The sequence below is a fragment of the Chelon labrosus genome, assembly GCF_963514085.1.
Source record: "Chelon labrosus genome assembly, chromosome: 13".
NCBI classification, from domain to species: domain Eukaryota; kingdom Metazoa; phylum Chordata; class Actinopteri; order Mugiliformes; family Mugilidae; genus Chelon; species Chelon labrosus.
This window is the reverse complement of record NC_140346.1, coordinates 17590857-17603609: the sequence shown is the minus strand read 5'-3', so window position 1 is coordinate 17603609 and position 12753 is coordinate 17590857. Positions and strand designations below refer to the sequence as shown.

The following is a 12753-nucleotide window of genomic DNA, read 5'->3' as shown; positions in this document are numbered from 1 at the left end:
ATTTGTGGTAAAATGTAGAATGAAGAGAACTTTTTCTCAAAAAATAACAAGTTTAACTGGTGGTTTCGCCAATTCAACAATGTATACTGCTTCCGGGAGTCCAAATTACAGGATGATATAACTAAACGATAGTTTAGATAAATGCCTGCATTTTTCTTTAAGGCTTATGGTCGCAAAGTTATCCACTTTTGTCTGGGAATACACTGATATTTTAATATAGATGAAATCCAAGATAGAAAAGGAACACGATAACAAATGACGTTGCACACAATCATTATTTTATTACATTGATTTCTTAGCTCAGATCTTAAAAAAAAAAAAAAAAATCACATCAGATATTTTTGTTTTTTTTAAGCACCTAATGCGCTACACTACACAGAAACTCCACAACTAGCTACCTGTAGCTACCTGCCTCAAAAAGTTTGATCACGATGGCTTCGTGAGGCTGCAGTATGAGCTTGTACAGAGAGGTCGACCCCAAGCGGTCCATTCCCGTGCTCGCCACAAACACCCCCGCTTCTGGCAGGCTCGGGGCCCAGGCTGGATCCAGGGCGTGATGCTCGGGCCCGACGTTGAGCAATATGAGGAAGTGGACACAACCCCAGGAGCGAAGGAAGGCCAGGATGGGGGGAGGGGAAAAAGTGGAGTTGGAGGAAGACCGGTTGGAAGAAGAAGTGTTGAAGGGGAGGAAGGTGAAACTGCCGTACAGCAGAGCTTCTTCTCTGGCTCTGGAGTGGCTGAGGGACGTGAAGAGAGCTACAGCCAAGCGCTTTGTCTTCTCTTTGTCCTGAGAGATGGAAGACATGTGTAAAAGTAGTCCTAATATAACCCCAACACGTATAATGCCACAACTTGCACGTTCATTTGTTAAGTGAGTCAGGAGTCATTCAGATATTTCTCGACCAGCTGGCGTTATTACTCACTCTGTGGGTGTCTGCTGGCTCATCTGTCTCCCTTTGTAAGGAGCCCACTTTCAGAGACGCATTCTGTGAGGCAGAAGGTTTTATATGACATCGTGAGCCTATTAAACCAGGTGATTAATGACTCAAAGTCTCAGTCAAGGCCCCACCTGTGTTTGGTCGATATCTTCATCATACCGGACTGCAGGCGTTCCTGGCAGAGTCATCGCCAGCACCAGGAGTAACCTCTTCAAGTCATGAGATGCTTTACCTCCAACCTGTGGAAACATGCATTGAGCTAGAGCAAAGGGCTGTGACACCATATTATGTATATTAACGGATAAACGATTACTAATATCAGCTTACTGTCCAGCTGGGCCATATATCTTCTTCTGGCGCTTGCAGGTGTGTTTCTATAGCATCAGCCACTTCCTGGGCAGACAGCACGTGATGTGAATATGGCAGAATCGACCTCATGATCGCATCCACCAGAGTGACGTTGGCCTGGCTGGAGTTGGTCAGAGGACGCAGAACGTCCGACGTCTGTTTTACCACCACAATCCTGCAGCGGTGCACAGACACACATTTTTTTTTAAAAACACTATTAGAGCTTAATGTTACAATGGGGGGAAAAAAATAAACCAATTCTGCACCAGTAATCACACCTTTCATCGTCATCACTGCTGAACTCCTTGAAGACGCCTCTCCACTCCAGCAGAGTCTGAAATTAAGTTGGAGCTTATGAAATCCCTGCTTTCACTGTAGGAAAATTCAAAACACACCTTTTTACCTTTTCTGAATAAGCCACGTCTGTGTCACAGATAGCAAATCCTGCTACACCTTGCTCCAACCAGAACCGGATGGCATACTGTGGGGAAAAAAAAAATAATTATATATATTTCTGCTTTATAAAGTCAAACGTCACTGGCTCTACTACCAGAGAATCAGTTTTACCTGTACTACAGCCGAGACTACAGCGTTGCCTGCCACATTCGGACGTCCCAAAAGGTCCAGATCACAGAAGTCCAACAGCACTTTGAGATCTGCAGAAGCATGCACGGAGCTCAAACAATCAGTAATGACACAGAACAAATCCAGTTATGAAGGCAGTTTGAAAAAAAAGAAGAAGACGGAACTCACTCACCTGCTTTGCTGCTCTCCGTGAGCAGATGTTTGATCTGAGCCAACGTCCCCAAGTTTTTACCAGTGAAGTTTAAGTTAGAGGCCTTCTTATCGAACACACCCTCCAGGATTAGAGCTCCAATACCCAAAGACCTGAGGTAGGGAAGCTGCTCACACAGCGCTTGAAGGAAATTTAGATATATGGATAGATATGAAGTGAAAATGTCATTGTGTTCCATTTTTTTTTTTGATTCAATTTATTTAAACACACTTCGGTACTTTTGCCACATTGAATGCAAATCTAATTTTGTTCACAGCGGTAATTTGGGCGAGATAAAGTAGTTTCATTGTTCAGCCTCAGATATGTATCCTCCTAGCCCTGCTTGGGTACAACAAAGTTGCAAAAATAGTTTAAGACTAAACTAAGAGCAAATATAAAGACTCATTTAACAATTTAACAAACACTGATGGAGTTACTGATATAAATTCATGGTCACATTGGAGAATATACACCGATCAGGCATAACATTATATCCTAATATTGTGTAGGTCTCCCTTGTGCCTCCAAAACACTTACGATTCGTCAGAGAATGGACATGGGCCTTCTGAGGGTGTCCTGTTGTGTCTGACAACAGAATGTTGTTAGTGGGGATCCTATGGGTTGAGGGGAGGGGCCTCTGTGAATCAGGCTTGTTCCGGTGCATCCCACAGATACTTGATCAGTTTGGGATCTAGTGAATTTGGAGGCCAGGTCAACACCTTGTGCTGTTTTTCATGTTTTTTGTTCCTAAACTGTTTTTGTGTGTGCCTGTGTCACGCTGCATCCTGCTGGGGATGGCTGCTGCCATCAAGGAGTGTCATGGCTATAGGGTGGGGGTCCCTGGTCTGGTCTGGTCTAGGTGGGTCACAAGATGGTCAATGTTATTCACCTGTCAGTGGTTTTAATGTTGTGACTGTTCCATAAACGTGAACAGTCACTCTGTGCATGACAGGGATGAAGTTTGGATACCTCCTGACCACCAGGAGGCAGGTAGTCAAATTAAGGTGATGGAAGCTCTACATTGTTTGAAGAACTTTTATGCCAACTCCTTGGAGTAAAAGCACGTATAACCTAAATCTCAAAGTGGCGAGTATGGTACCCCTCTCACCGTTGATGTCCTCCGATCCCTCGGCCTCAGTCAACAGGTCTGGCTGCAGCTGGTAGAACACGGTCTTCTGCCACCACTTGAGCTTCGTCTCAACAGGCCGGGGGCTGATGACTATGATGGCGATGGAGATGGCGAGCATGGCCACCCAAGCAAACCAGAACAGCAACACCAAGTAACAGCGCACTCTCCTCCACCCTGGGCCACCCGCGGCCGCCTCCAGCTCCTCCTTGGTCATGGGCTGCCACTGCTGCGGTCTGTCCGGGTCGGGCTCCGGGATGAGCAGCGGCGCCGTCTCCGTTCCGCCAACACCGCCTGGCAGCACGGGGCCTGGCGCGCTGCCGTAGCCGGCGTCTCCTGCGTCCAGAGGCATCTCTCCCGGCTGCAGGTAGGTGACACACGGTTAGATTAAAATCGCTTGGATGAACATGCAGACTGTAGACTGGGCTGGAGGTTTGTTTGGTCTGTTTTCATACCACGATGTTTCTCTCTTGACCTGTTTGCTCCATGTGAACTTCCAGAAGACTACAGATGGTAACACAGGTGCAGCAGGATTCCGCGTTTCTCCACTTCAGTGTGCACACACTTTGCAGGTAGATCTGCCATGATCTGCCCCACCCTTACACCTGTTCGACTAATCACCTGATTCAACAATTAATCAAATGTACCGCTTTGATTTAAGGTCAGCTGACACACAGGCCAATCCTGCCCTCACCACACAGTGACTGAAATCGTTTCTATCGCTATGTTTCCTCCTGTCCACACTGGTCCCTTCTTAATCCGATTTCAGTCTCAGTGATCCTTATGTAAACTGAGTTGAAACTGAAGCGATCTAACAGAACTTTTCTTTATCCTATAGTTTTTAGTCCATCTGCTGAATGACCTTCAATCTCTAATTTCAAGACACGAGAATTTAAAATATAGTCTTATGTTGTATTTCAGGTAGCCTACTAGTGAATCAGAGTTGAAATCACTACTTGATGGACAAAATCAAGCCGGCGACTTTTTTTTTTAAAGAAAAAATAATGCATTAATCACTATTTTTTAAGCCAAACATGCTAAATATTTCCTTTTTGGCTTGCTTATTCTTCTGCCTTATAAGAAGCTAAACCTGAGCGTAAAATATCTAATGGTTTAGTGTTCCTCTGGGAACACAATGAGACCTTTTGATTACAGAGCTTCAGCTGGGCTTAATAATGCAACTGGAACTGATTTGCCTCCCTTTCAGTTACACTGAAATGCATAGCAATCTGATTTAACCAGGTCAAGTGGGCCTCTGCCAAAGACTATCGGCCTGTCAGTCGCAACTCAATACGGAAACACCAACTCTGCAAACAGATTTTCACAGGAGATTTTCATGCTTAAGCTGAACTTAAGAACGCAGCAGGATCTGATTTTGTCTTCCTTTCATCTACATTGCGCGTTTATATATGTGATTTTTTTTTTTTTTTTAAAATAGGGATCCAAGAGACAAGAATCCAAACAGGCAGAATGCATAAGCATTTCAGTCTTATAAAATGTTCACATTTAAGAGCTTTACCTGACTGCAGTTGCTGGTTTCGGAGCCCTCTGGTGGTTGTAAGGCTTCAAACAGCTGCTTAGTTTATTGACGTGTCTTTGACCCGTGAGAAAAAACTGCAGCAAAAGGGGGGAAACACTGACACAGAACGCTTCCAGCTGGCCAGTACAGGTTCAAACCCACAAGCTTCCTGCCACTTTGTACCAGTGTTGCTTATCTAAACACCAAAGACATTTCCTGTTTGAGATTTTTTTTTTCTTTCCCCTCTTTGGTTCTTTTTCACCTCTTCTTTCTTCTTGCCTTTGGCCATGAGTCCTTCCAGCTGAGCGGTGCTGTTCTGAGCTCAATATTTGAGTGGTCTGACTTGTCAGGAGTGAGGAGGTGAGAAGGACTGGCTGTCCAATGAAAGCTCGGCTGGGTCAATTAATACAGAGGTGCCGAGCCTCACCCCACCCTCGCAACACATTCTGAAGAACCCATGACTGCCAAGGAGAGACGCTTTAAGCCTGACATGTATTAGATCTAGCTTCAACTTGAACCATTCTCTTTTGGCTAAATGACAAAAGTTAAGTGATCTGTGTCCTTCACATTCTAAGCAACATTAAAATTTTGAATATGACATACAGTAGTATTGAATTTAAGGTAAAACACCTTAGGTAGTGTGTTAAGGAGGGTTGTTTAGAGCCTTTTATAAAGTTTTTAAAATAAATTCTTAATTTTTCAAGCAGAAAATACTGAACGTTTGCTTTCACAGTTTTTTTTTTCCCGAGTTTCATAATAAACTGTTGGTTAGACAACAAATCCAAGATGATAAAAAAGAGTGGGCTTCGATCTTTTCCAGACATTTCATTAATAAAAACAGATGAATCAGTAAAAATCTGCGAGCAATCTCTACTATAGCGTCACAAAGAAAATACTGTGCAGATGGGAGAGTAAGATTTCCTGCAAGAGATCAACTTTTAAAAACAACACGGTTACGTAACACATCACACGTCCCTGCCAAAGCGCCACAGGTTGCACATTTAATGAGGTATGGGTGCTAATTCCTGGGAACATCTCATCCTCTTCCCCTAAGATGGCCCTCCATCCTCCTCCCGCTCCTTCTCCATCCCTCTCCTGCATTCTTTATCCTTTTGTGTCTCGCCCTCTGGCTTTTGGTTTATGTTGCTATAACAAGTCACTGCTATCCATGTCACCTTGGCTCCCTGACAGCATTGTGCAAACTAATTATTTACTGAGAAAGCCCCGTCACGAGACTCTCCGATACACATGCGCTTCACGTGTGGAGCACTCATTCTCAAGATTGTTTGTTTCTCGTGCTGACTGTCAAATAGCAAGCAGCTCTTGTCAGTTCCAGTGTTATATGGTAAAAAGAAAAAAAACCCACAACAATGTATTCAGTTCAAATTTCATTTTAATGGGTCAGAAAGCAAATCATCCTTAGTTTAATCCTCATCTAAAAAACAAACTGAAATTTCCCATTCAAGCCTCAAGGTCTCCATGGAGATGGTTAGGCTGGTGTTGATGCTGTTTCCGTGGAAACATCTTTAATTGGAGTCCTCCTCTGATCCTTCGATGTCCTAAAACGTTGGACAAAGAGTTAGTGTCATCAGAAATGCAGAACTTTCTTCATGTAACTTTATTTTATAAGATAACGTGAAGTTCATAGAATATATTTTGGGTTTTCTACAAAAGCACAATGAGGCCTCTGGTAAAATGTGATGACTATCAATCAGTTTACAGTCATCGTGGATAAAGAGAAGGTGCAAATCTTCACACTTTACAATGTTTAAGACCTTTTTTAGTAGTTAGCTGAAATCCTACTTTTTTGTGATTTTAAAACTTAAACCCACTTGCCAGTCCATTAGGTAATGCTAATGCATCCTAATTTGTGGCCATTATAATGTTCAGTTTATTTTGAAACCGAGTCAGAAAAGTTGTAATTCAACTGTATGATCATTTTGCAGGGTGTAGTTTGTGGTGCTGTTAAACTGGATTGAATTAAACACTAAAGTGTTTCCATTCTTTAGCCTAGCCCACTGACAAAAACGGGGCTGTCAAAATAATAGAAACACGTGTCAGTACAACGTAATACAATTAAAATGTACACCAGACCACAGCCTCCTAAATTAAAATACAGTTGAATCAACAGCTCTTGGTTATTTTAAACGAATGCTGAAGGTGGCTGCTAAATGTATTCTGAAGATTATGAGATGTTTTATCCCCTTTTTGACCTGAGGTCATTTGCTGAATTTATGAACATTTTAGTGGTCAGACATCATGGTGCAGCCTGAGGCGTCCAGCAGACGAGCTCATTTGAATTTCACTTCGGTTTGACAGCACAAAATGATACTGATTGTGTCAGCAAGAAGTTCCTTAGAAGTGAAAAATGGTGTGTTTAGAGGTCAGGTGGGACAGAATGTTGAACCAGCTATGTGGAAGATAAGGAGGGCTCATGTAAATAATGACGTGACATTATCAGTACTGAATCCACCACACAGTTCCTTTTTAATACAAAAAAGGAACTGTGTGGTTAAATATTGACGATATGAGATAATATTCCCTCAGATGAGACTTGAATACATCTACTTAAAGGGGAACTACTGTTTTTTACAACCTGGACCTTATTTCTGGCATAAAATATGATCGTTTACTCACCTTTATAACTTTCGTGTTATTTGGAGTCATTCGAACGATATTTAGATCCGCGTATGTCCATAATTATAGTGGGAGTGACTGGGGCACCGAGACGCAGCCTCTTAATAACGCATTATCTGTCGCAAAACTCGTTCATTTTGTTATGATACGCTAGTGCTATTCCCCGTTGAATCCGGAGTTACCTGTTATCATCATCCGGGGTCTGTAGATTGACCTATTAACCTCTGACCTGGATGATGTCATCTCTGATCTCTGATCTCTTATTTGCTACTGCTAGTTTTTTGCAACATGGCTGAATATTTTTCCGATTCTGAGGTTGTGGACGACGACTTTGTTTATGATGGACATCCTTACCATTTTGAGCATACGGATGAGGATACCGCTGCACGTCCGCAAATAGATAACCTGTTACTCCTATCATAAAAAAATATTGGTAAAATGAACGAGTTTTGCGGCAGATAATGCGTTATTTAGAGGCTGCATTTCGGTGCCCCAGTCACTCCCACTATATCGATAAATATCGTCCGAACAACTCCAAATGACACCAAAGTTATATGGGTGAGTAAACTATCATATTTTACGCCAGAAATAAGGTCCAGGTTGCAAAAAACGGTTGTTCCCCTTTAAGTTTAACTAGCTATGACATTGAAGGAGATACAACTACAACCTTAAGCATCAGTTCTATTTTGAATTACAGGTTGATCTGAAGACGGATGTTTTGTGCATTTTACCATTGCTTCCTGAGCTCTTTGAGTCATGATATGTTTCTGATAGGCAGAGATGATGCAGTCTCTCCTGCAAACAGAGAAACAGTGAAAAGATTTCTGCTTTGATCCGGTTAAAACTGATTCCACTGTATCCCGTTGAGTGGGAGATTCATTCCTCACTTGCTGGTGATGCCTCCTCCTGGTGGGAGCCCCGGCATCTCTTCTGCTGCCAGGTATTTGATCACATACAGGAGGTCGGGGTCCTCATCTCTGGTCTTCATCATGTGGATGATTTCTGTGAAGGGGCATGGTCAAATCATTATGGTTATTAAACATTTAGGTAATAGATTAAAATTTTGAGCGTGAAGGAGTCTTGCACAGTCACATCACCTTCCACTTTCGTTTCAATCTGTTGCTCCAGCTCCGCCTCCTGCTGTAATGCCTCCTGTGACACCTGGGGGGCCCCAGGGAAGCAAACAATGATGATGCTGATGTTATCCAAGCTGCCCTGCAGAGGGAGACAGTCTCAATGTAAGTATAGATATTAAGAGACAGTCTTGGAAAGGTACATTTACTCAAATTGGACAATCTGATCTGACAATTTCCGGTTCTTGTACTTTACTTAAAATTTTCACTACCTAAGTAATTGTCTTTTATGGTTATATGACACTTGCAGGGGCATTTCGGCATCAATTATAGGTACTTTAATTTTGATAATTATACTTTAGATTTTTACTTTTAATGAAAATAGAAGCCTGGAGGGTATTTTTACACTGCTGGAAATAAACCTGTTGATAAAAGTTCAGTTGTGTCAGTTACGCTTCAGATTCAGCATTTGTTTTGTCGATTGAGAGGATTAGGATGTGCTGATACACTGGAAAATTAAGGTTGTTTAGTGTAGTCTGCGGCTTCCATCCTCCCATTGGTCATGACGTCAGAGCTGCAAAGGCCTGTACTGGAGCATGCAGTCTTTCAGCAGGTACAGTAATCCCTTTTTAGTGAAACAAACAGCAGCCCCCTGCAGTCGGGATAAAGCCTCTGAGCTGCTGTGCGTCGAGCTGTAATACTCAGCTCCCGTTAGCATGCTCACACTCAGTCTTAATCCCAGCCCATGTGCGTCTTTTCTTCCCACCTATCGCATGTCTGGGGATGTCTTAATACAGCTATTTATAGAGCGAACGAAGGGCTCTGTTAGTGTTTACGGGGACAGTTAATGAAAAGTGTTAAGGAGAGCAGCAGGAGAAATCCCCTTACGTAACAATGGCACTGTAATAGCTCCTCAAGGAGGCCCCGTCCACCACACGTTCTACTTAATGTAGAGCTTTGCATTCATAAACCCACCTGCCTGTAACACCGTGTGTCTTATTGAAAAGTTCAGTGAGATGAGATTAAGTTAAGTGGCAGGAGTTCTGTTTGGCTGTGAACACAGGACAACAGTGTTGCAGGTACACATGTGTAGCTCAGTTTGTTGTGGAAATTTATGAAACAATCGAAATGCACAGTTGGGCATAAAGAACTCATTTGCTCACAGTTGATTTGGTACGTTCTGGATTTAATGTGTTCATATATCCATATATTAAACCCTTAAATATGTTCAGGATATTTGTCTTTGCTGTCTGGGATGCTCTGTTACGTGTTAACGTTCTCTAAGACAGAGTGAACTGACACAAAGAAAAGCCATGCCAGTACTTTTGTTGTGATTAAGGTATTGAATCCTAAGCTTCTTTTGAAGGCATCCATTAATGAACTGTAGTGAAGGTTTTCTGCTCACACAGTATCTATGGCGCTACTATTGTGGAAGCAATATTAAATCATAAGGTTCTTCCAAAATTTTCTTGATGAAATATCTGCATTCCTGCATGATTATCACTTCAGTGTCACTTCTTTCCCGGTGCAGTGCTTTAATTACAAAATCTGAATCTTAATTCAACTGAGCGACGACAAAAATCAAGCGCTGTCTTGTTTACTTGTGCATCTTCTTTGTCTAGCGTTGTTGCCTGACTTCTCACCTTATAGAGGCAGAGGTCAATGACCTGGGCACAAATCTCTCTCAGGTCATCGCACACCTGCAGACGGCTGCGCACAAAGGTGCACAGTTCCTCATTACCGACGGCGTCCCAGACCCCGTCGCACGCCAGAATTAGGAACTCGTCTTCGGGCGTCCTCTCCATCTCATACACCTCTGGCTCTGGCGACACCAGCTGCTCCGTCTGCGGCCTCCAGTCCACCTCCTTGAAGTCAAAGTCCCCCAGCGCTCTGGAGACGGCCAGCGAGCCGTTGATTCTCTGCAGGGTCACCGAGCCTCCGGCGTTCTGGATGCGCTCCTTTTCTCTGGGGTTGGACGGCTTGTGGTCCTCGGTGTAGAAGACCACCTGGCCTTTGCGGCAGAGCAGGGTACGCGAGTCCCCGCAGTTGATGAAGTAAACGTAGCGTGGTGAAATCATGACAGCTGCTGCGGTGGTGCCACTTCTGTCCCAGTTGTCCTGGCGAGCCAGTTTGTGCATGTGGCGATCAATGTCCAGGAAGGCCTCACAGATCCCCTCCTTGACCTGCTCCGGGTCCTCTTCTGTTTTAACCCCACCTATCGGAAACAAAGAGGAGAAATGTTGACTTTAAGATAGATTTACACCATGCTGTAGCTTCTAGCATGTTATTTGGTACTGTAAAAACAGATTACTTACAATGCCAGATTAGATTAGATTAACATTTGTTTACGCAAGAAAGACCCAAAGAGTTTGAAATATGAATATTGTGCTGTTTCTTTTTTTAAATCAGCTTTAAATGTTTTTTGTGTGTGTATATTATTCCACACCTCTAAACCTCTAATTAGTGATGTTTGTTTCCTCAGTTTGTCTACTCATGAAGGGATTTGTTCGTTATACTTATTCAGTAGATTATATATAGCAAATGCAGATACTCTTTGTTAGATAGCTTTGGTCCTAAGAGGCTTACAAGAAGTGCGTTTAGAGTCTGTATTATAATGATAAATGTGCATCCCTTCCAAACAAGTAACTCAAAACAAGTGCAAGGCTCCAGTACAAAATTTAACTATATTTAATGAGTACTTGCATCTTATTAGTCGGTAATTGTGCTGTACCTGTAGCCAAGATATGATCCAGCAGGTTTCTGGAGCAGTACTGTGCCACAGTGCTTCCTGCATGTCCATCAAAAACAGCAAAGTATCCCCAGTCCGTCAGGTCTCCTTTCAGCTGGGGCATGCAGGTGTGGGCGTCCTCCATCTGAGACCTCCAGCCCTGCATGCTCGCCACAGCGTAGTTCATCAAATTCGACCCCCCCTCTGACACATGCTTCTCCAATATGGGGTGGTCCAGGTAAGGGCTCGGCATGGAGTCCTCCCCATCCAAATTGTCCTCCTCTCCAGGCTCTCGTTCCCGGGGTCCGCCCTTGAAGAAGAACGTGACCATCTTCTCCGTCTCTTTCACCAGGTTGCGGAGGAAGGAGGGTACCTCCACGTTGCTCGCCCGCCTGGCCGTCCTCATCACTCCGCGGAGCCTGTGCTCAAGCTTCCTTCTTGGCCTGGCAGCAGCGTGTCTCCTTCTGGTGCCAGTCCTCCGGCCTTGTGTTTTCCTCAGCAGGTCCAGTGCAGCAGTTAAAGTGTGACACCCTGAGCAGGTAAAGAAAAACTGGCTTTAACTAAGATCCTGATAAATCAAAGAGTCAGCTAGTTTCTATTAGAAGTAAAAAGGCCATTTTCATTCATTTACTTATTTTTATTGTAGAGAATCCTTCCAATATCCTCCTTATTGATTCACAATAAGACTCCGATAAGGTGTCACTCTCTCTGTCTTTCTGGTTGTGTTCCCTCGTCTCCCTCCCTCTCTTCTTCTGCCCTAGCTCTAACAGCCCTGCCCTTTTGTTGGCCCGTCTATTTCTGTTGATTTATCCCTCCGCTCTGCCCCCACCTACTGAGTCTCTCCTCGTCCCTCTGCTGGATAATCACCTGGCCAGCAGGCCGGCACAAACGCCCTGTGTCTGAACACACGCTTGGATTATGAGAACAACATCTTACAGAACACAGAGGAATCCCATGACGAATCTCGTTTGTTGGGGGATTTTTTAAGAAATTTTAAATCCAATTAATTTGGTGTCATTTATCATTCTGTCTTTGTTAAGGGAGAATCACAGTTATTATTATATTGTTATTATTTATATATTATTTATTATATATTTGGGTTTGACTCATCTTTTCTGTTTTCATGATGCTTTCTCACTTCTAACTGTGGTCAGTCACTGTGCCGCTAGGTTAACCTGATCCAAGGGGGATTTTTGGAAAAGGGACATCAGTACTACAAGATCTGGTTTACAATAAAAGACAAGTAATACAATTAATAAGAAATTAAAAGATTTTAGTTAGGTAGTATCCCTTGTCTGATAATGGTAATTGTGTCAGAGACAGGATTACACACATAGTTAACAGTGACGGCTTAGTTAATTAGGGCGTGACCATAATCATCTTACCTCAGTGCCAGGAAAACCAAATAAATAATAATAGTCCCCTGTCACCCAAGCACCCCATCCTCTTAAGAAAGAATTTAAATTTAATTGTTGACATCTCAAATACCTACAACTTTCATCATCATATTAAGGACACTCAGAAAAGGAGATATCTAAGACAAGCTGCCAGTCATAAACCTAAAGTCTCTATGCTGCCTCCCATCCCTTCCTTCTGTAATACCAAGTCA

At 43.1% G+C, this 12753-nt stretch overlaps 2 protein-coding genes across 2 annotated transcripts; both read right to left on the bottom strand.

The window, feature by feature from the left end:
• Positions 1-256: 256 nt before the first annotated feature.
• Positions 257-4008, bottom strand: LOC311497942 (amino acid transporter heavy chain SLC3A2). The gene is made up of 10 exons (XM_084558335.1): positions 3643-4008; positions 3170-3548; positions 2044-2202; positions 1854-1942; positions 1690-1767; positions 1565-1620; positions 1266-1461; positions 1070-1177; positions 924-986; positions 257-787 (listed from the first exon to the last, which is right to left on the bottom strand). Exons 1-10 carry the CDS (start codon positions 3673-3675, stop codon positions 395-397), a joined length of 1554 nt encoding a protein of 517 aa, XP_084414461.1. The 5' UTR covers positions 3676-4008; the 3' UTR covers positions 257-394.
• Positions 4009-6232: 2224 nt separating this feature from the next.
• ppm1na (protein phosphatase, Mg2+/Mn2+ dependent, 1Na (putative)) lies at positions 6233-11550 on the bottom strand (the record flags this gene model as incomplete). The annotated part of the gene is made up of 6 exons (XM_084559631.1): positions 6233-6265; positions 8075-8138; positions 8231-8345; positions 8441-8558; positions 10060-10631; positions 11148-11550. The coding sequence occupies 6 exons, from the start codon at positions 11548-11550 to the stop codon at positions 6233-6235; spliced, it is 1305 nt and encodes a 434-aa protein (XP_084415757.1).
• Positions 11551-12753: the final 1203 nt, after the last annotated feature.

Excerpts from the sequence above, each read along its gene's own strand:
- LOC311497942 (XM_084558335.1), bottom strand. The coding sequence starts at position 3,675 with ATGGAGCAAACAGGTCAAGAGAGAAACATCGTG. Across the intron at positions 3,549-3,642 it reads GTCAAGAGAGAAACATCGTG|CCGGGAGAGATGCCTCTGGA; the intron begins GTATGAAAACAG and ends ACCTACCTGCAG. Across the intron at positions 1,621-1,689 it reads ACGTGGCTTATTCAGAAAAG|ACTCTGCTGGAGTGGAGAGG; the intron begins GTAAAAAGGTGT and ends ACTTAATTTCAG.